Genomic DNA, 22,973 nt, shown 5'->3' with positions numbered 1-22,973 from the left:
TCATGTCACCCTCACTGCCTACCCCATACAGGGGCTTCGCCATGGATCCTGCACCAGACGGCATCCCTCTCACTTAGAGGAGGCACGTGGCCAGATTTGGTGTTCCTGATGCTGTTTCACCCTCCCTCTCCACGTCTGGGAATATCAAAGTCTTCTCCCCATCAGCAACTTTGCTGGAGCTCTCCCTGTTGTTGCGTGAAGGGTCGTCCTATAGTTAAACAGGGACTGAGACAGTTGGCTAGGGAGTGACGCTGTAGGCTGCTTCTTCAAGCCTACCTTCAACTTTTGAACCGCCGTTTCTGCTCGATCATTGGGCGATGGGTGGTATGGAGCTGTCCTTATGTACCGTATGCTTTTGGACTTTAGGAAATATTCAGATTCATTGCTGGTAAATGACATCCCATTGACCGTGACCAATACTTCCAGGAGACTGCATACCGTGACCAATGGTCGCAGTGCCATCCTGGAGCTTGCCAAATGAACTTTCTACACGTCCAACCACTTTGAATGGGTGCCCACAATGATCAGGAACATTGAGCCCATGACATAGGACCAGCATAGTCAACATATAACTGAGTCCAGGGATTTTCCCAGCCATTCCCACAAAAGTGGGGGCACTGTTGGTGATGATTATTGTCCTTGTTGGCGCTCTGGGCACTGCCCCACCAGTGCAGCTATGTCGGCGTCCAATCTTGGCCACCAGATATAGCTTCTTGCCAGCATCTTCACTTTGGAAGCCCGTGGTGAGGTTTGGCCAGTATCTGGCAGTACCGTTTACTCAGGACAATCACCTGTGTTCCCCACAGTAATATGCTGTCCTCTACGGTTTGTCTGGACTCGCTGGGTCCAGAAAGGTTCCAATTCTGGTTGCGATGGCCAATCTGCTTCCCCCATTACCCCCCAGCTGTTTCAGTTTCACCAGCACAGGATCCTTTTGTGTCCACAGTCGGATATTGTCCGTGGTGACCAGAAAGGTGTCTCGGTGTTTATAACCAAAACGGACTCTTCCAATGAAAGGCACCACCAGATAGACTACCTGCCAATGGGAGGTGGCTCAAGGCTTCCGCATGAACCACTTGGTTTCCTGGATGGTGTTCTAACTTGTCCTTGTACGTGTGTGGCAGCGTCTTGTCTTCCTTCAGTAGCCCTAGCAGGAGTCTGCGATTGGTCAGTACGACAAATTCGTTGGTGGAACCTCCTCACACCAAAGATGGTCACCAAACCTTCCTTCTCTATCTGGCCATGTTTGCATTCGGCGTTAGCCAAAGTCCAGGAAGTGTATGCTATCGGGCATTCCTCTCCATTGGGCCCATTGTGATCTAACACTCTCCCGATATCGTGTAGGGAGGCACCACATGTCAGCACTACCTCTGACTGTGCTTCATCGTGGGCCAATGCCTTCAACAATGACAGCTGCCCTTTCACTTCCCTAAAGGCCACTTTTTGGCTACCATTTCCAAGGCCGACCCTTTCTCAATAGCAGGGGTAATGGTGCCAAGGCAGGGGGCCAGGTTATGTATGAATTTTCTGTAATAATTCACTAACCCAAGGAAAGGCCTGAGCTCCAGTACAGACGTGGGAGCTGGAGCTACTTTGATCACCCTCTCCTTCTCATCCAATGAGTGTAACCTGGTCTTGTTGAACTCTGTAACCCAAGCAGGTCAGTTGGGTCATCTGGAACACACATTTTTCCCTTCTGAGGCACCTGGGAGAAACACTTAAGGACGATGTCCCAAGTTCTCTTTATTGGTCTTCCCTGTTATTAGTACGTCATCCAGATAAACGGCAACCTGGGGTAGCCCTTGTAAAATGTTCCCCAGGGTCTGATGATACCCCAAATGGCCATCTTCGGTATGTCGGTGCAAACCCTTATGGCTATTAATTGCAGCATATTTCTGGGGCTCCTCCTCCAGTCGCCATTGCAGGCAGGCGTGGCTCATATCCAGCTGTGGAGCGGTCCCCTGTGTGAGGGCTGGGGTATTATCCAGCTGTGAGAGGGGCTTTACCGTTAGTTTAAAATCCCCACAACAGCAAACTGAGCCATCAGGCCCTCACGATCAGGGTGACTGGTGCTGCCCACTCTGCCAACCGGTTTGATGATTCCCCCGCGCTCCAGCCACTCCTTTTGCCCGCAAGGCAATTGGCACCAGGCGGGCCTTGCGAAATCACGGGTTCACTTCCTGGTCAAGGTGAAAACGGACCTTGGCCCCTTTGCTAGCCCCAAGACCTTCCTTAAATACTCCCGGGTCTTGCACCAGGACTTCACTCAGGCAGCCATTTTCCACTTGAAAAAATGTTGAGGTGAAGCGTTCTCAACCAATTCCACCCCAATAGGCTGGGCCCAAGCCTTTTACTACCATCACAGGAGACTGGAACCAAAGTCCTACTCTTAATCTGCAACAGTTCCTCAGTGTATGCCCTCAGCGTGGCTGAGGTCTTGTGCAAACTTAAGGGTTGGAGTCCCGAGTGAATCTTGTTCAAGACCAATTTTGCAACCACAGAACCAGCTTCACCGGTATCAACCTCCGCAGGAACTGGGTGACCGTTTAACCAAACTTTAATTTGAATCGGTTCCAATTTGGATGTCACGAAGCAACTCATTCGTTCGAGCCCACATGCAGGGGGACTTTGCAGGGTGTGCGCTCTCCTGGGTACCGGCCTACGAGTTTTCTTCCCCAAGTCGGGCCTCCTTTGCTGTCTCGAGTCCAAATACCGCAGCAACTCCAATGGCTCACTGGCCCAGATCCTGAAGACCTGTTTAGCCACTTGGGCCAAGGCTTGGCTTTGTTGTGGGGTCCTGCTGTGGGCTGGCCTAAGGTCCCCCTGCTTCAGATATAACTTGCATGAGGCTCGGCGATTGCCCGCACTCAAGTGGTGCTCCCCAAGCTCAGTCAAACAGGTGAGGGAGTCCACGTCCACTGGGATGGCCTGTACCTCCCATGCTCCTCTTGGTGCATTTTCTAATGAGAGAGCCAGTTGGAGGGCCTGTTTGAAATCCAGTCGGGCTTCAGTTAGTCGGCGCTTCTGCACGGTCACATCATTTATCCCACATAGCGAACCCAAAATCACGTGCCTCAGCCCATCGTCTCAAACTTCCCGATACGGATTCCCCCGGTTCTCTAACAGCCGAATAAAACCCATAGTGTCTCAGAATTTGAGGAGGTTTGGGGTTGTAATATTCCTTAACCAACGCTTGGACGTCCTTAGCGTCTGGTTTCTCTGGGAAAGTGACAATTGAAAACGCTGCAGGTCCACAAGCAGTCAGGAGGATTACTCGTTGCTTTTTATCTGTCCCAGAGTTATTTTGGCCCGAAACAATATCGCATTCTTTCCACATACTGGGCCCAGTCTTCAACAGCAGGATCAAACAAGTCAAGCTTCCCAAACCAAGGCATGATGCCAGAAAATGCTTACCCCAACTCACAAAAATGGCTATTGCAAGCAAATGCTCTTTAGGCATGTACTATCCCACTCTCATCACCACCGAGAGGCCAGTTCCCATCATCAAGTGACTCGTTATTTACTCGTATATAGCTAACTGGCTGTGGCCAGCCAATTCAGAATCAGGCCCCTGAATGGAGGAGATTCCGAATCCCCTGGTTATGTTGCTTTTCAAATACTAGAGTGCTTTAATAATTTAATCCATATTGCACACTTACATGACAGTTATGCTCCATAGGAACGCAAACATCAAATTATTCATGCCAGGTCAGTGCTCCATTAAAAACTGCGAATACAGAATGCCACAATTCAGACAGTATCGTCTGGTTATGTTGGTCAGTCAGGGCTTTCCTGATTGCAACTCCAATCAAGAACCTCATAATCAACAAGATCCACCTGGTTCCAATCACTACAAAATCTTAGGTACAAATAAAATAGAGAGAAAAGGTTACCCAGACAGGGTTTTTCCTGATTTGGACAAGAAAGGGCCTTTTTTTTAATTAATTACAGGGTTTTGTTTAAGTGAGTGAATTCAAATTTCACCATCTGCCATAGCAGACCTGCCTCTGGATTCTAAATCAGAGACTGGGACAGGAATCATAGGCCCCAATCCCTAAAGACAGGCCCTGGCCTTGGTTACTGGGCTCCAAGTGACTGGGTCACTATGTTCCCCCTGGCAATGGTGGATGTGTTTTATCCGTATTCAGGATCTACCAGCCTTTCATTAACACCCTGTCTGTCTTATCAGGAAAGATATGGTTGTTACGTTATGAGGAGCTGACTCACCATAGATGGGATTGGTGGAATCCTGGGCTTTCCAATGGATTGCAGCATCAAGGTCAAACTATTTAGGGATCGACTCTGACAACAATTTGTGGCATTGTGAAACCTGCTGAGATTACAATCTGGAATGCACGCTACCTCACAAGATTGGCCCCCTTTGTCCCCACCGCACCTAACGTTTACCTGGAAATGGATTCACCGTGGTGCTGACAGATCCTCAAACACTTCCTGTCTGCCCGCCTTCGGTATTGTTTGTCTGTTGGAAATATGCCCTGGTCAGATTTGTGGGTGGGCTGAGGTTTGTCCCATCGGGAATGGGCACTGTAAGTGGATCTAAACAACTCGGCAATGAGACAGGAAAGGACAGGGAGGCTAAAACCCCAAGTAATTGGTGAGATTTGTCCCTTTCTTGTCCAAATATTAGAACATTGAACAGTACAGCACCGGAAGGGGCCCTTTGGCCCACCATGTTGAGCTGAACAGGACGCCAAATTAAACGAATCCCCTCTGCCTGCCCTTGGCCCATATCCCTGTATTCCCTACATGTTCATGTGCTAATCTAAAAGTCTCTTAAAAGTCCCTATCGTGTCTGCCTCCACCAGCACCCATAGCAGCTCGTTCCAGACTCTTTATTTAAAAAAAATCTGCCCCTCACATCAACTTTGAACTCTCCCCTCCTCATCTTAAATGCATGCCCCCCCCCCCCCCCCCCCCCCAGCTTTCAACATTTCGTCTCTGGGAAATAGATTCTGACTGTCAACCCTATCTATGCATCTTGTCATTTTGTAGACTTCTATCAGCCTCTGCTACTCCAGAGAAAACAACCCTGGGTTTTTCTAGCCTCTCCTTATAGCTCAGCCCCTCTTGGGCGGCACGGTGGCACAGTGCTTAGCACTGCTGCCTCACAGCGCCAGGGGCCCAGGTTCAATTCCCGCCTCAGGCGACTGTCTGTGTGGAGTTTGCACATTCTCCCCGTGTCTGCGTGGGTTTCCTCCGGGTGCTCCGGTTTCCTCTCACAGTCCAAAGATGTGCAGGTTCGGGTGAATTGACCGTGCTAAATTGCCCCTAGTGTTAGGTGCATTAGTCAGGGGGTGAATGTCGGGGACCGGGTCTTGGGTGGGTTGCTCATCAGAGGGTCGGTGTGGACTTGTTGGGCCGAAGGGCCTGTTTCCACACTGTAGGGAATCAAATCTAAACTAAACCCCTTCCACACCCTCTCCTTAGCCTCCACATCTTTCCTGTAATGTAGTGACCAGAATTAATGTTAAATTGACCTTACTGAATGATGCTTCAGCTCTACTGGTAGCATTCATATCTCTGAGTGAGGAAAGTGGTGGGTTGGAGTGTCCTGGCACAGACTTAAGCACGAACACGTGAACTGGTATTTTCATAGGGTACAAAGGGCTGTTCAGCATTTGTCTTCTCCCAGATGTCCACTTCATTTCCCAGACTTGGCGAAGCTTACTGGCTTAAAAACGGAAGCACTCCTTTCAAACGAGCATGGCACCGAGCCCGGACTCATTTAATGAACGTCATAGGGACTACGGCCCTCAAGAAATCAATCCCATCTTCCTGGCAGTAAAGTCTTTGAAATCTGGAAACTTTACAAGGTGTGGAGTACAATAAAGTCACATCAGTGTTGACTGGCAGGGCATTTATGAGAATTTGTAAAGTTGTCTCCATGAGGGAGAGAAAGAGAGCATATGACTGCAGGAAGAGTGCCTGCTTTATCCCACGGTATGAGCAGTCCTTAGCTCACATCTCTCACAACAGCTTCCAAATCACTTGACATCTCACCTCTTTGAATCCCTACAAGTGTCGAAGCAAGCCATTCAGCCCATCGAGTCCACGCTGACCCTCCAAAGAGCGTTCTCCAACACCCCCCCCCACAAAAACCTTGCATTTCCCACAGCTAATCCACCTCACTTGCACAACTTCGCAAGGCCAATCCACCCCAACCTGCACATTGTTGGAGGGAATCAGAGCACCGCAAGGAAATCTGCACAGACACGGGGAGAAGGTGCAAACTCCACACAAACGGTGGCCCGAGGCTGGAACCGAACCTGGGTCCCTGGCGCGGTCGGGCAGCAGTGCTAACCACTGAGGCACCGTGCCAGCCCCTTGTGCAGCCCTCATCTTAATAGCTCCAGCTGTCGAGCCCCTAAACTGTGGGGATCTCTCCTTAAACCTCACTATCCCCTCTCTCTTTCACCTTTAAAATTCACTTTAAAACCTACCTCTTTGACAAAGCTTTTGATCGTCCACTCTATTATCTCCCTAAGTGGCTCAGTATCAAATTTTGCTTCATAAGTGCCAGCAAAGTGCCTTGAGATGTCTGATTATGTTAAAATGCTGCAAAAATGCGAGTGATGTTAGCTTTTGAATGCTTGCATGTTTCTTTGGGTGTGAGTGCCTGTATGTCTGTGAACACAAACATGTATACCCGAGTGGCATATACCTCCCCCAGTGCAGATAACCATGTGTATCTGCCTGAGTGTGTCAACATGACTGCATATCTTTGGATGCATATACTGTATATATGCACATAGGAACAGCAGTAGGCCATTCAGCCCCTCAAACCTGTTCCTCCATTCAAAGCCAGAAGTCGCACGACACAAGGTTATAGTCCAACAGGTTTATTTGGAATCACAAGCTTTCAGGAAGCTGCCCCTTCGCCTGATGAAGGGGCCGCGCTCCCAAAGCTTGTGATTTCTAATAAACCTGTTGGACTATAACCTGGTAGGCTGATGGAGAAGTGAAGTTGCGTGGGGTCCAGGGGGTACTAGCTAGACGGATAGAGAACTAGCTGGGTAACAGGAGGCAGAGAGTTGTACTGGAAGGGAGTTTCTCAAAATGGAGACCTGTGACCAGTGGTGTTTCGTAGAGATCCTTGCTGGGACCACTATTGTTTGTGATATACATGAATGATCTGGATGAAGGCATAGGTGGTCTGATTAGAAAGTTTGCAGATGACACTAAGATTGGTGTAGGGGAAGATAGTGAAGGAATTGTCAGAGTGTAGCAGAATATAGATGGATGGGAGAGTTGGGCAGAGAAATGGCAGATGGAATTCAATCTGGGCAAATGCGAGGTGATGCATTTTGGAAGATCCAATTCCCAAGCAAACTAGACCGCAAATAGAAAAGCCCTGAGGAAGATCGATGTACAGAGAGATCTGGGTGTTCAGGTCCATTGCCACCTTCAAGGAACGACGCAGGTCGATAGAGTGGTCAAGAAGGCATACGGCATGCCTTCATCGGACGGGGTATTGAGTACAAGGGTTGGCAGGTCATGTTACAGTTGTATAGGACTTTGGTTCGGCCACATTTGGAATACTGCGTTCAGTTCTGGTCGCCACATTACCAAAAGAATGTGGATGCTTTGGAGAGGGTGCAGAGGAGGTTCACTAGGATGTTGCCTGGTAAGGAGGATGATTTGAGTAAATGAAGAGAGGTTGAGTAGATTAGGATTATTTTCTTTCGAAAGAAGGAGGTTGAGGGGGGTGACCTGGTTGAGGTCTATAAAATCATGAGAGGTTTAGACAGGGTGGATAGCAAGGAGCTTTTTCCCAGAGTGGGGGACTCCATTACTAGGGGTCATGAGTTCAAGGTGAGAGGGGAAATGTTTAAGGGAGATATTTGTGGAAAGTTCTTTACACAGAGGGTGGTGGGTGCCTGGAATGTGTTGCCAGTGGAGGTGGTAGAGGTGGGCACGATCGTGTCATTTAAGATGTATCTAGACAGATACATGAATGGGCAGGGAGCAGAGGGATACAGACCCTTAGAAAATAGGCAACAGGTTTAGATAGAGGATCTGGATCGACGCAGACTTGGAGGGCCGAAGGGCCTGTTCCTGGGCTGTAAATTTCTTTGTTCTAATTACATAGGCCTGCCTTTGGCCCATATCCATTAATACCTAAGCTTAACAACAAAGAAAATGCACCTCAGACTTAAAATTAACAACTGAAATACATACATGTGAGTGCATATATGTCTGTGTGTGTATATATGCACATGTGATTGTGTATATGTGTAAGTGTGTGTAGGTGAGTAGATATGAGCGTGTATATGTACACACATTTGTGTATGCATGTATATCTGAATGAGTGTGTTCATGTGTGTATCAATGTACATGGGTATATGGATATGTGTGAGAGTTTGTGTTTTATAATTTGTCCTTTTGTTCATTCACCCTGTTCTCACATGTTTCTGCTCTACCTTCTCCCCTTCAGGCACTGCCGGTCTCCCTTGGTTACAGCTTGTTTGCGTTCGAGCCCACACAGTGCCAAGGACAATGTAGCAGAGCCCGATAACATCCTTGACCCAGGTTGCCATTGAGAGGCAAGGTCAGAAAGCCTGGCAGCCAGTGAAACTCCCAGAGCTGGTCATTGCTGAGTTTGTTCATCAGGATTTTACAGTTGGTCCCTTTGGCCACAGCATTATTCAGCTCGGAATGAGGGCCGCCGGACTTGAGGCATTAACTCTGTTTCGGTAACCAAGATTTTGTACCTGAGATGGCGCTGTGTTACACTTCTCCCTGTCCTCTTGCACTTGAATAGACATGACAATAAAACAGTAAAAACAATAACTGCAGATGCTGGAAACCAGATTCTGGATTAGTGGTGCTGGAAGGGCACAGCAGTTCAGGCAGCATCCAAGGGGCTTCGAAATCGACGTTTCGGGCAAAACCTCAACCTAAATCTCAATCGAATCTCTGCACATGTGCTGTCAGACCTGCTGAGTTTCCCCAGCACTTGCTGGTTTCGGCCAGGTTTCCTGCTTCTGGCCATTATTCAGGAACGTTTCAGATTCGATGGAGCCGTAATGTCGTCTTGACATCAGGCATTCGTGATTTTAAGCTCCATGCTAAAGACTTGAGAAAGTAATCTGGGCTGACGATGCCACACTGCCAGTTGCCCTTCCAACGAGGGCCTGTCTAATCTCTTAGCGGGATGTCGATGATCCCAAGGCATGTTTATTGAAGATTATGACATCCCAACTTCGACTGACGTCACAAAACCAATTCTCCGGGCCATTATCAGATTGTTGTTGAGAGGAGCTCCCCGTGGACAGGTTTGGCTACCACATTAAGAAGGAAAAAAGACGTATTTTTAATTTACTCATCGGATGTGGGCATCCCTGACCAGGGCCAGCATTTATTGTCCATCCCGAATTGCCCAGAAGGCAGCTTAGAGTCAACCACGTTGGCTGTGGGTCTGGAGTCACATACAGTTCAGACCAGGTAAGGAGGGCAGTTTCCTTCCCTAAAGGACACTAGTCGACCAGATGGGTTTTTCTGACAATGGATTTGTGGCCATCATTCGACTCTTAGTTCCAGGTTTCATTGCATTCAAATTCCACCATCTGCCGGGTCCCCGGAACATACCTGGGCCTCTGGGTCACGAGTCGAACAATAAAACCAAATATTTATCGTCTTTCACAACCCTGGGACATACCACAGTGCCAATTCAGGAAGCCAAACGCAGAGGTGGGGTGGATGGGAAAGCATCACTTCCATTAGCAGAAGGGTCAATATCCAGGATGGGGCATCTGTTTAAGCTTGAAGGTGGAAGAGAAGAGTTGGCAAGAATTGGTTTCTGGGGAACTCACTGCCTGAACAGACAGATGAGGGAGAAGCTCTTGTAGTAGGTGGCACGGTGGTTAGCACTGCTGCCTCACAGCACCAGAGACCTGGGTTCAATTCCTGTCTCAGACAACTGTCTGTGTAGAGTTTGCACATTCTGTGTGTGGGTTTCCTCCGGGTGCTCCGGTTTCCTCCCACCGTCCAAAGATGTGCAGGTCAGGTGGATTGGCCACGCTAAATTGCCCGTGGTGTTAGGTGAAGGGGTAAGGGAATGGGTCTGGGAAGGTCGGTGTGGACTTGTTGGGCCGAAGGGCCTGGTTCCACACTTTAAGTAATCTAATCCAACATTTCAGCAGTATTTAGACATTCACTTGCATTGCCATAGCCTCCAGGGATATGGCCTAAGAGCTGGAAACTGGGACTGGGGTGGTCTGATCTTTGTTGACTTGTGCATCCCAGTGGGCCAAATGTCAACGCCCCAGTGAGTCTACAATCCAAAGATTTGGGGACGTTTACCATGCATGGAGGTTGTAGGATTCTTTCACTGAAGTATTTCTTCATGCTTCAGATGGCGTGGAAGAAATGTGCACAGAGACACGTTTCCATCGCGAGATGTTGGGTGGGCCTTCCATCCCCTTCCTTTTCATTGGGCTTTCAAGGATAGACCCTACCATGTATTCCCCACCAACCCCCCCCACCCCCCCCCCTCCACTTCCCCCCCAATCACCACAACATGGGAAAGAGCCGTGACCAAACTGCATCAACCTGACTGAGTTTTCCAGCACAGAAACGATGGGGCCAAAGGCTTGCACCATCCAGTGCTGAATATGGCCGGCTGAGCTGATGGAGGTGCTTCAGCCATTCCCAGTTTTCACTGGGAGCGATGCAGAGAAACTACTCGAGGAGTCAAAAAAAAACGGGAGCGCGCCCATTGTTCGGATTGAAATCAGCAAATGCTTTCCTTTCCAACAGCGAATCAGGAATTCAAGACTGAGATGATTAGATTTTTTAATCGGGGAAGCGTGTATAGGTGAGTGCAGTGGCAGTACCCCTGCATTAGTAAGCCAGGGGGGGGGGGGGGCGAATGCTAATGCAGTGCTCCCTGTCCCCTATTCCTACTGTGACCCCGCTTTGAAACCTGAAAGCTGTCAGGATCCCCTGAGGGATCTCAGAGAGAGTGGGAGGACAGTGGAACAGCTTTGCTCATTGCAACCTCGGGCTCACGGGCAGCAAACGTTCTGACTTTGACCCCACGTTTTCAGCTTGGGTTCTCGGGCCCCGATTGTGGGAAGCACTGCTTTATACTTGAGGCACACAGGTTCAAGTCCCACAACAGCGGCTGGTGGAGTTTAACCTCAGTGACGACATCCAGTGTTGAAAGTCTCAGTGCTGGCGACCATGACAACTGTCTGTTGTTGTAAGAGCTGATCTGGCTCCCTTTAGGGAAGGAAATCTGCTGTCCTTACCTGGTCTGGCCCACATATGACTCAAGACCCCACAGCGATGTGGCGGTCTCCTACCTACCCTCTGAAATCAGCAAGCAACTCAGCTCAAGGGCATTTAAAGATGATGGTAAAATCAATGACTGTCGGTGTTGGTTCCAAACTTCCAGCTCAGCACTGTCCCCATGACACCTGGAGGAAGAACGCCTCATCTTCCGCCTCGGAACACTTCAACCCCAGGGCATCAATGTGGACTTCAACAGTTTCCTCATTTCCCCTTCCCCCACCTCACCCTAGTTCCAAACTTCCAGCTCAGTAACTGTCCCCATGACTTGTCCGGACTTGTCCTACCTGCCTATCTCCTTTTCCACCTATCCACTCCACCCTCTCCTCCCTGACCTATCACCTTCATCCCCTCCCCCCACTCACCCATTGTACTCTACGCTACTTTCTCCCCACCCCCACCCTCCTCTAGCTTATCTCTCCACGCTTCAGGCTCACTGCCTTTATTCCTGATGAAGGGCTTTTGCCCGAAACGTCGATTTCGCTGCTCCTTGGATGCTGCCTGAACTGCTGTGCTCTTCCAGCACCACTAATCCATTTAAGGATGGTGCTAGGGAGGGGAATTCCAGGGGTTTGACCCAGCGACACTGAAGGAACGGGGATATATTTCCAAGTCAGGATGGTGAGGGGCTCGGAGGGGAACTTGCAGGGGGTGGTGTTCCCATGTATCTGCTGCCCTTGTCCTTCTAGGGGTGGTGTGGTGCATCACAGTGCCAGGGACCTGGGTTCAATTCTAGACTTGGGTGACTGACTGGGTGGAGTTATTGGAGATGGCTATTGCCTGACATTCATGTGGTGTGAATGGGACTTGCCACTTGTCAGGTCAAGCCTGAATATTGCCCAGATCTTGTTGCATTTGAGTGTGGATTGAGGAATCGTGAATGGTGCTGAACACTGTGCAATCATCAGCAACCATCCCCACTTCTGACCTTATGATGGAGGGAAGGTCATTGATGAAGCAGCTGAAGATGGTTGGGCCTGAGACACTACCCTGAGGAACTCCTGCAGAGATGTCCTGGGGCTGAGAACATCCCCAGCTTTAGACCATAAGATATAGGATTGGGAGTAAGGCCATTCGGCCCATCGAGTCCACTCCGCCATTCAATCATGGCTGATGGGCATTTCAACTCCACTTACCCACATTCTCCCCGTAGCCCTTAATTCCTCAAGACAACAAGAATCTATCAATCTCTGCCTTGAAGACATTTAGCGTCCCGGCCTCCACTGCACTCTGCGGCAATGAATTCCACAGGCCCACCACTCTCTGGCTGAAGAAATGTCTCCGCATTTCTGTTCTGAATTTATCCCCTCTAATTCTAAGGCTGTGTCCACGGGTCCTAGTCTCCTCACCTAACGGAAACAATTTCCCAGCGTCCACCTTCTCCAAGCCATGTATTATTTTGTACGTCTCTATTAGATCTCCCCTTAATCTTCTAAACTCCAACGAATCCAATCCCAGTATCCTCAGCCGTTCCTCATATGCCAGACCTGTCATTCCAGGGATCATCCGTGTGAATCTCCGCTGGACACGTTCCAGTGCCAGTATGTCCTTCCTGAGGTGTGGGGACCAAAACTGGACACAGTACTCCAAATGGGGCCTAACCAGAGCTTTATAAAGTCTTAGTAGTACATCTCTGCTTTTATATTCCAACCCTCTTGAGAAAGCTTTGACCTCAGGATGGGACGGGCGGGGGGAGGGGAGGTGTTTATTTGTTCCAATGGGTGGAATTTTCAACTCTTAGTTTCTCTCTGTCCGCATGCCCATTCGAGGGAATTTTTTTACACACCTCTGGCGTGGCTCGGACCTGAGGCCGGTAACAAGACCCCTGCGTCCTTTGACTTGGGTCAGGGCCAGGGCGAGCGGAAAGGGGTCGGAGAGGTGAACGCACGCCCTGTTGATGTCTCTCTTTCTCTCTCTCTCTCTCTCTCTCTGCTGCATCTTGTCAACATTGAGGCCGCCGCGGGAGCGGAAGGGTTACACTGTACAGCTGGAGGAACACACAAAAAAAGGTCAAAGCCGAAAGGCCCCTCCCCTCCTGGGGGCTGGTTATTTGTGAATGCGGAGTGATCTCTTCTTGGAGATTTCACTCTGTAAGGCGGCCCCGTAGCTGGTTAATTTCACCCCCCCCCCCAATCCTCTCGTCAGTTTCACCCACGCCGCATCTCCCGGGCGATGGCAAGCTGCAGGAATGGCTAAAAGCTACCCGTTTTATTTGGTCTTTTTGCTCTTGAACGTCCACACCGGCGCCGGTAAGTTCTCTCGGGGAGTTCACCTGCTGTTATAGGGGAAGGAAGAGGACGGCGCCCGGGTCTTGTTTGTTTTTTGAGAGGAGGAGGAGGAAGAGGAGGGGGGTGTTGCTAAAGCAAACATAAAGGGTCCAAAAATATTTATTTACATCTCTGTCCTCGCAACATGGCGCCCGGAATCGGATACAATGTTGTTCCAAGGGGCTGGGACCTCGAGAGGTTGTGCCAAAAATAAGAGGAGCCAGTGTATCGCCAGCCACCCGCATTGTGTGTGATTTATTTTCTCTCTCTCCATTTCGCTTCCATTTTCATGGATGCTTTGTCTCAATTGCGACTGGTTTAAACAATCCAGCTTGTTTTCCCTCCTTCCCACCCATGCACACACACACAAACGACAGGTATCTTCTTCCTACCAGGGGCTTTTGTCTGGCCCTGCTGAACCAGTCCCAAATCACAATGAATCTCTCTCTCTCTCTCTCTCTCTCTCCCACCACCCCTCCACTTTAATTGTTTCCCCCGCACGTCACCAGTTCTGTGTCAATCCAGTGCGGGGGAGGGGGGAGCCAGATCTTTTATTTTCAGAGAAAGGGGGGGGGGGTATTTTCTGAGATTAGGTGTTTAATTGTTGGCTTCCAGTCAGGACTAACCTGAGCACCTCCCCACCACAATACTCGCTTCTTCCCCCGTGGTTTCATTGGGTTTGGACTGTGTCCCGGTGTGACCCCTGCTTTATATATGAGTGAGGATGATGAGCACTAATGTAATATTTAAATTTTATTCTTCTGGGTTCGGTTCCTTTTATTTGAATCTCCTGTCGCCCCCGCTTGTTGTGTTTTTGGGGTTTGAGGTGCCTGTGCCCGCTGGGCACTTTGCCCAAAAAAGTGCCCACTTTTGTTTTGGTGGGTGGTGTTTGTGACCCTGTCCAGTGAGTCCTGGGTCACCACAATGCTGTGTTGATAAAACCTGCCTTCTTTTCTTTTTAAAAGAAAGAGTTACCAAAAGGTTCAGATTTGTTTTTTTTAATTTCTTTACTTTCAACTAGTCAGAATTTTTACAGCTGGGGAAGAGGCCCTTCGGCCCATTGCGTCTGTTGCAGTCATCAAACATCCGATCCATTCCCATCTTCCAGCACTTGACCCATAGACTCTAACATTTGAAGAGCTCATCAAAATATTTCTTCAATGTCTTGAGGGTTCCTGCCTGCACTCCCTTTCAGGGAATGAGGTCTGTTTTTCCCATTACCCTCTTGGGGGGGGAGAATCTGCTCTCAATCTCCTGCTCCTGACCTTCAAACTATGCCCCCTGGTCATTGACCCCTCTGCTAAAGGGAGAGGTTTCTTCCTGTCTATTCTCTCTTTCTGCCCCTCCGTATTTGTACATCTCCAGCAGGTTTCCCCCTCTACTTTCTCTGCTTCAAGGGAAAACCACCCCAGCGTACCCAGCACTGGAAATGCTCCATCTCCGGCAACATCCAGGCGAATCTCCTCTGTACCTCTTTCCACCCCCCCCTATGGTGTGGGGGCCAGAACTGCACACAGTACTCAAGCTGGGGACTAACTAATGTTACATATAGCTCCATCATAACCTCCCTGCTCCACTGTCTTGACTAATACCTGCCTTAACCCACCTTTCACTTCCTATGGATGTGACCACTGATGTTACACCAATTTTTTGTTTACTCTTCCTTGGATCCAACCATTTGCTGGGTACTCCTTTGCCTTCCCAAGATGCAATTGTAGTACAAACCCAGGCCAGAGTTGGGGAATATTATCTATTACAGAGGCTGGCATGTACATGTGCGCACAGACATGTGCCATGACACCACCTTTTTTTTAGCTCAATGCTACAGTTGACTTTGTGTTGGGACTACTTTTGGGGAAGGAGATGATATTGATAGGAAAAGGAAGCTAGGTGCTCCGTTTTCACTTTGGAACTGCCGGCCCAAAAGTGAAGTCTGAACAAGTGCCAACTTGTTGTCTTGCTCCAACAAGAACATCTGAAAATGCTGAAGGAACTCAGCAGGTCTGACAGCACCTGGGGAAGAGAGAAACTGAGTTTAATGTCGAGTCCAGTGACCCTTTAGAACTATAAAGACATAGGAACAGCATTCGGCCCATCGAGTTTGCTCCTGCCTTCAATGAGGTCATGGCTGCTCTGATAATCCCCAACTCCCACTCTCCTGCCTTTTCCCCATCACCCCTCCATTCCCCTTCCTGATTACAAATCCCTCTGTCTCAGCCTTGAATATACTCACTGACCCAGCCCCTACAGCCCTCGGTGGGAAAGAATTCCACAGACTCACTCCCCTCTGAGGGAAGAAATTCCTCCTCATCTCTGTCTGCAATGGGTGACCCCTTATTCTGGGATTGTACCCTCTGGTCCTAGACTCTCTCCCACAAGGGGAAACAACCTCTCCACATCCCCCCCCTGTCAAGTCCCCCAGGGAATCTTGGATGTTACAATAAGGTCATCTCTCATTCTTCTAAACCCCAATGAGTCCAGGCCCAACCTCCTCAACCTCTCCTCATGGGACAGTCCCTCCAAACCCGGGATCAGCCGAGTGGACCTTCTCTGGGCTGCCTCCAATGTCAGTCTGTCTTTCCTCAGATAAAGGGGACCCAAACCTGTTCACAGTATCCCAGCTATAGGATAGCAAAATCTCCCTATTTTTATAATCCATTTTTCCTTTTTGGAAGGAAGCCTTTTCTTTCCTGTGTATTGCTTATTCTGGAATTGGCAGAACAGCTCCTTTTTTTTGCTTTCACTGATTTTTTTTTTATATATATATATGCTCTTGACTTGCCCCTGCACTTTTCTGTCATTGTCATTGTTGTTGCTGAATGTGCCTTCTCTTGTGGGATGTGTTATTTTGAGACACCAGCCTGAGGATGGAAGGGCGCAATGATGTTTGGCCGGATGTGTTTTGTGCTGTTCGAAGCAGACGTTGAGTTAACAACACTCAATCTGTGTGCCATTATTCTCTCACTGAAATCCTAGGTGGCAAGATTGTGTAATCTGATTTTCGAGGTAACCAAGTTATGGCATGTGCTGTCGGATCATGTTTGAATGCTTACTGCTTCACTTAAAATATTCCTGTGTTTTAATGAGAGTCAGAAGCTTCTCCTTTCCCCCCCCCCCCCCCCCCCCCCAATATAATTTAAAATCTGCAGATACAAAAAAGAACACGCTGGGGTCTTGGAATAGTGAGCAGATTAAAAGGTGGTATTTTGGGGTTTTTAAAAAGAAATTAGCCATTCCTCCCTTTAGTAAAATACACCGTCTGCCCTGATAAAGAGATGATCTGCTTTTTGTAATGCCTTTCAGAATTTCCCAATCCGGTGAATTGCTTTTCGAGAGTCGTTGTGCTGGAAGCATGGCTTCCAGGTGTGCACAGGCAGATCCCAGGCTGGGGATGTGATATTGAGCAGATAATCTGCATGGTTTGAGGATGGATATTGATGGGTGCAGCAAGGGGCTAACTCCCCTTGCTCGCAAATTGGAGCAGGAATAAGCCATTCGGCCTGGTGTGTCTGTCCCACAATTCTGAGAGATTGTGGCTGACCTGTGGCCTACCTCCATAGTATTGCCTTTGGTCCATAGGATTTTAAAAAATTTATCGCAGCGTTAAAACTAACAAGATCCTGAATCCACTGCCATTTGTGGAAGACCGTTCCAAATCTCTCCCACCCTCTTTGTATGTAGAAGTGCTTCCTAACCTCTCTCCTGAACCTTAATTCTCAGAGTATGCACACCCGCCCTGTTCTAGAATCTCCAACTAGTGGAAATAGTTGATCTTTATTCACACTGTCATTTCCTGTTAATATCTTGAAGCCTCTGTTCAGATCACCCCTTAACCTTTGGAATTCTAGAGAATATTGACTGGGACAATACTGCAGCCTTTTTTTTTAAATGTGTGTGCAAAGGGTTAATGGCGTTTCCTCCGTATTGAATTCGGAATGTCAGCCTTGTGTTAATTTTTTTTTCCCCTGTGCTCCGATGCCCTGGAGAGGGTGTTGAACCGAGAACCCTCTGATTCAGAAGTGAGTGTGCTGGCTGTTGTGCCACAGCTAATGGGGGTGTAATCAATGAGTCATTAGTGGGAAAAGCCCTTCCTCATGAAGATTTCAACTCTGTATGATTCACTGACCTGCAACAGGGACCCTGTCAGGGTTTAGGCTGGGTTCGAGTGGCTAGAAGGGCTGTTGGTCTGTGTGAAGTGTAGAAACTCGATTCAAATTTCCTTATATCCGTAGAGAATGAATTGGGCCAGTATCTCTTTGGAGGCAGACCGGCCAGCTAGCTCTAGGGCATGGGGATCTAGTCCCCCTTGGATCGGATGAGCTGTTCCCAGCTGGTGTGATAGTGTTCTCCCTAGTGACTTTGTTAGTGAGGAAGGAAACTGTACAGGATTCACAAGTGAATTAATATGCGGAGCGCCTTCACTTTGCAGCCAATAGGATATCTTTTAAAGTGCTATCACTGCTGTCATGTCGACGAGACCGCAGCCAATTTTGGTATACAGCAAGCTCCCACAAAACCGAGTGCCCAATGACTTCATAGAGTCCTAGAGATGTACAGTATGGAAACAGACCCTTTGGTCAAACCACGAGGGTCTTTTCCTTGGGATGGGGGAGTCCAGAACTAGAGGGCATAGGTTTAGGGTGAGAGGGGAAAGATTTAAGAGATATAAGGGGCATCTTTTTCACGCAGAGGGTGGTACGTGTATGGAATGAGCTGCCAGAGGAAGTGGTGGAGGCTGGTACAATTGCAACATTTTAAAAGGCATCTGGATGGGTATATGAATAGGAAGGGTTTGGAGGGATATGGGCCAGGTGCTGCTTTTCAAGTGGTTAATTTTTAAAAGGGGCTGAATATTGGTCAGAACACCAGGGAGAACATCCCTGTCCTCTTGGAGTGGACCTCTGTTTTAAAGTACCATTCTGAAATTTGCCCTTTTTTTTTATTTTGACCGTGCAGCACTCCCTTTGGAGGGTCGGCCTGGATTTTTGTGCTCGAGACTTTGAGCCGACATTGAGATTTGTGGGGGTGAAAGAGAGAGAATGTGGCAGGGGGTGTGATGCCAACTGAGTAGCAGCTAACAAATTGGATGAGTTTGAGGGCATGGGTAACGTTGGGCTGTTGGTTACTACTGTGAGAGGTGCCTGGGGATTACAGTCTGTAAAATCACAGGAGTGTCATTGCAATCCGCTAAATCTGAGGCTGGGTACAATACCAGCCAAGGGCATTAAAGTCTTGTTTGCCTGTGGTGTGCAACAGCCTTCATCAAGCACAAAGAATCTTATAGCAACCTGAAGAAGGGCTGATGCCCGAAATGTCGATTCTCCTGTTCCTTGGATGCTGCCTGACCTGCTGCGCTTTTCCAGCAACACATTTTCAGCTCTGATCTCCAGCATCTGCAGTCCTCACTTTCTCCTATAGCAATCACAGAGCACTGTGTGGGAGATCAGCGTGTGGCTGCCTTTAAGTCAAGGAGGTGACAGCTGAGTGATGTTATCACTTGATTGTCAATCCTGAGACCCTGATAATGTTCTGGGGACAAACAACAAAGGCTGGAGATAAGTGGGCCAGACAGCATCCACGGAGGGAGGGTTAGCTAACATTTCGAGTCGAGATGACTCTTCATCAGAGCTGAAGTGCGGGGTGGGGTGGTGGGGGATCAGCATTTATGCTACAGTTCAGGGCAGAGGTGGTGGGTGCAGGCTGTTGGTGGAGAAAAGATGTTAATAGTTTCCATTAAGTGATCGGGATGTGAGCAAGGCACCCCATCGTTTTGCCAGACTGGGAAGGACGGACAGTCCAACTGGAGTGGGAGGAGGGGAGAGGAGAAGGACATGATTACAAGCTGAAAGAACTGAAAGTTGGTTCACAATCTTTAAAAGGTGCTTGAAGGCCGCCTGGATCTGGCATTATCTCATCACTTGGAACACGGCCTTCTGGTCCACTCTCATTGAAAGTCTGGTGGGTAAACCCCCCCCCCCCCTGAAATTCTACTCTATCCTTCCCAGTCTGGGAGGTAGACACCATTGTTCTGCTGTTCTCTCATTCCAATCACTTAATCTGAGCTAGCAACACCCTCCCCCCCCCCCCCCCCCCCCCAGCACAAACCTCCAAACTATTGCACGTGTGTTGCCCCCCCTCCACTCTTCAGCTCTGAAGGAGTGTCTGTGGTGATCTCCAGCCTTTGTTGTTTTTGGTATGGATTCCAGTAGCTGCACTAATCTGTTCCTCCATGTTCTGGGGACCCGGGTCGACTCCCACCATGGCAGATAAAATTAAAACCTGGAATTGAGGGGTGAACTACGACAGTGAATCTGTTGTCGATTGTTGGCAGAACCCATCTGGTTCCCCTCATGCCCTTTTAGGAACCATCCTTGCCTGATCTGGCCTACACGTGATTCCAGACCCACAGCAAGGTGATTGACTCTTGATACAACAAAAGCCTAGACGTTAGGAAGAGGCCATTCGGCCCTGCACTGCCATTCTTTGCGATAATGGGTGATCGTCCAACTCTGCAGCCTAATTCCGCTTTCTCCCCATAACCTTTGATCCCATTTGCCCTAGTGCTTTATCTAGCCATCTCTCGAATATAGCCAGTAATGCCATCTTCCCACGAATGGCATATATTTTTGTAACCACTTATTAGAAATGTTACTTTCCGAGATACTGACATTTTGCCTGCACCCCTTCCTTCCCGTTTCTGACTATGCTGAATCACTGTGTGGTTTACTGTACTGTCCTCCCAGCACAAGAATAGTTAGCCATAAAGATATTGGATAAAGGCTTTGCAGGGACAACTAGCTTGGCGCTAAATTGGTACGCAGGTACCTACTGTCTCCGAAGGGTGGTTAACGCATACCTCTGAGGTAAAGAAAAAGTTCTCTTTTTCGGTTCATCTTGCCACCAGGCTGTGAGGTCAACTTGCATTGTGTCACCCTTTTGTGTTGTCTCCTGTCTCCCATCAGTCGGGTTTAACCCCTTGCGTGCCCCGTGAGCCTCTTGCCCAAACTGCGTGCTTGGAAGTGCCATCTTTGTTTGGCCTCTTCATGCCGGAAGGTGTGTGTGTGTGGGGAAAAGTGGGACTTGGTTGCAAAAGCAAAATGCTACGGGATGCTGGGAATCTGAAATCTGGACGCTAAAAGGTGGGGGAGGATGGAAGCAAAAGGTCAGGGTTCCTGACTGCTCACCGTTTAGCCTGCCTTTTGGGTGAGCATAAGAAAATGCAGACTCTCTGCTGGCAAGGTCAGCACACTCTGACTTACCTACCAGACTTTGAGTGGACCAGACAGCCGTGTTTCAAGTGATGAGATGCTGTTGTGCCCCATGGTTACAGGCCAGGGCTGGCACGGGGTTAACAGGGAAAGAGTTCAATGCTTTCAGCAGTGGCGCAGGCAATTTTATTTTCTTTTGTAATAATGTTAGCTGCTGAAAATGTACGATACAGAGTAGTTCAGTGATACCAATGTTGACAAGTCTTGACTGTTTCATATGGCAGGGCACTTTATCTTGCTGCAGTTTTGATATGGCATTTTGGTTAGCATGCAGCGCAGAGACAGGCCGTTCAGCCCAGTTGCTTTGTGCTGTACGAGGACTGATAAGTTTGTGCCACACACATGCCAGGTAATGCCACTCTCCAATAAGAAAATCTAATCACTACTCCTTGATGTTCAATGGTGTTACCATTGACATACCATTGACCAGAACCTCTATCAGACTCACCGTGTAAATACAGTGACTACCAAAGCAGATACCAGGCAGGTGGGATTCAACAGTGAGGAGCTCCCCAAAGCCTGTCCCACCATCTCCAAGGCACGAGTCAGGAGTGTGATGGAATACTCCCCACTTGCCCCTGGATGGGGGCAGCTCCAACAACACTCAAGAAGCTCAACACCATCCAGGACAAAACAGCCACTTGATTGGCCCCACATCCACAAACATCCACTCCCTCCCCCACCAACGCTCAGTAACAGCAGTGTGTCCCATCTACAAGATGCGCTGCAGGAATTCACCAAAGATCCTCAGACAGCACCTTCCAAACCCATGACCACTTCCATCTAGAAGGACAAGGGCAGCAGATACATGGGAACACCACCCCCTGCAAGTTTCCCTCCGAGCCCCTCACCATCCTGACTTGGAAATATATCCCCGTTCCTTCAGTGTCACTGGGTCAAAATCCTGGAATTCCCTCCCTCAGGGCATTGTGGGTCAACCTACAGCACACGGACTGCAGCGGTTCAAGAAGGCAGCTCACCCCCCACCTTCTCAAGGGGGCAATTACAGATGGGGTAATAAAATGCCAGTGACCCCCACATGCCATAAGAGTTTGTTTTAAAAGAAAAACACCTTCCCATCCACTTCATCTGCCCCGACTGTGTATTCTTCCACTCCTCCCCACCCGACTCTGTGTCCGTTCATTACTTCCACCTTGACTGCTCCCAGTGCAGCCATTCCATGTGTTTCATCACTCTGAAGGTATTTCCTCCCCATTGGTTTTATTGGTGACGTTAACATTGGGCACTTAGTTTAAGTTTCCTCCATCCGTCGAAAATAGGAGCAAGGTGGTGATCATTCGGCCCTTCAAACCTGCCCCACCATTCAATATGGTCATGGCTGATCATCCATCTCCGTCCCATGTTCTTGTTTTAATCCCATACTCTTTGACCCTTTAGCCCCAAGAATGATATCAAGCTCCTTGGAAGCATTCAGTGTTTTGGTCTCAACTGCTTTCTGCGGCAGAGAATTCCGCAGGCTCTCCCACTCTCTAGGGAAGGTATCTCTTCTCCTCCTCGATCCCAAGTGGTCAACCCTGTCTCCTTAAAAGGTTCTAGTCATTGGGACGATCCTTCCTGTGTTTACCCTGATACAGGGCCTTGGTGAAGTTGCATCCTGGAGTATTGTGTGCCCTTCTGCTCTCCCATTTAAGAAAGGATACACTTGCCATTAGAGGGAGTTTAGTTTAGGTTCACTCGACTGAAACTGGGGAAGACGGTGCTCTGCTACGTGGAGAGATTGGTTCAACTGGACCTGTATTCACGAGAGCTTAGGAAGAGAGGGAATCTGATTTGAAACATTATTTTTGTCTAGGCTGGACAGATGAGATGTAGCGAGGAGGTTATTCCTGGTTGGGGAGTTGAGACCCACAGGACATCCCTTCATTTGGGATGAAGAATGGTGGGCAAATCTCTCTCTCTCTCTCTCTCTCTCTCTCTCTCTCTCTCTCTCTCTCTCTCTCTCTCTCTCTCTCTCTCTCTCTCTCTCTCTCTCTCTCTCTCTCTCTCTCTCTCTCTCTCTCTGGTGCCAATGGGATACCAGCCCCTCAAGGGGCCAAACGGCTACTTTCTGGGCTTTGATTCTGCCGCCCAGTTCAAATCCTCTCGGCTGTCGGTCAAAGTACTG

General features: G+C 48.8%; 1 protein-coding gene across 2 annotated transcripts in view; it reads left to right on the top strand.

Moving 5' to 3' along the window:
* The first annotated feature begins 13,350 nt into the window (after window positions 1-13,350).
* LOC140471328 (activin receptor type-1B-like) overlaps window positions 13,351-22,973 on the top strand; it is a 59,430-nt gene continuing 49,807 nt past the window's right edge. The window contains exon 1 of one of the 2 annotated variants that reach the window (XM_072567334.1): window positions 13,351-13,562. In XM_072567334.1, coding sequence (XP_072423435.1) covers window positions 13,502-13,562 — 61 coding nt within the window. In that variant the 5' untranslated portion in view covers window positions 13,351-13,501. The remainder of the gene's footprint in view (window positions 13,563-22,973) is intronic. The other variant, XM_072567335.1, reaches the window with a different exon arrangement.

Source organism: Chiloscyllium punctatum, chromosome X (genome assembly GCF_047496795.1).
Source record: "Chiloscyllium punctatum isolate Juve2018m chromosome X, sChiPun1.3, whole genome shotgun sequence".
Classification (NCBI taxonomy): domain Eukaryota; kingdom Metazoa; phylum Chordata; class Chondrichthyes; order Orectolobiformes; family Hemiscylliidae; genus Chiloscyllium; species Chiloscyllium punctatum.
Note: the sequence above shows the minus strand (reverse complement) of the source record. Positions and strands in the feature narration are given on the sequence as shown.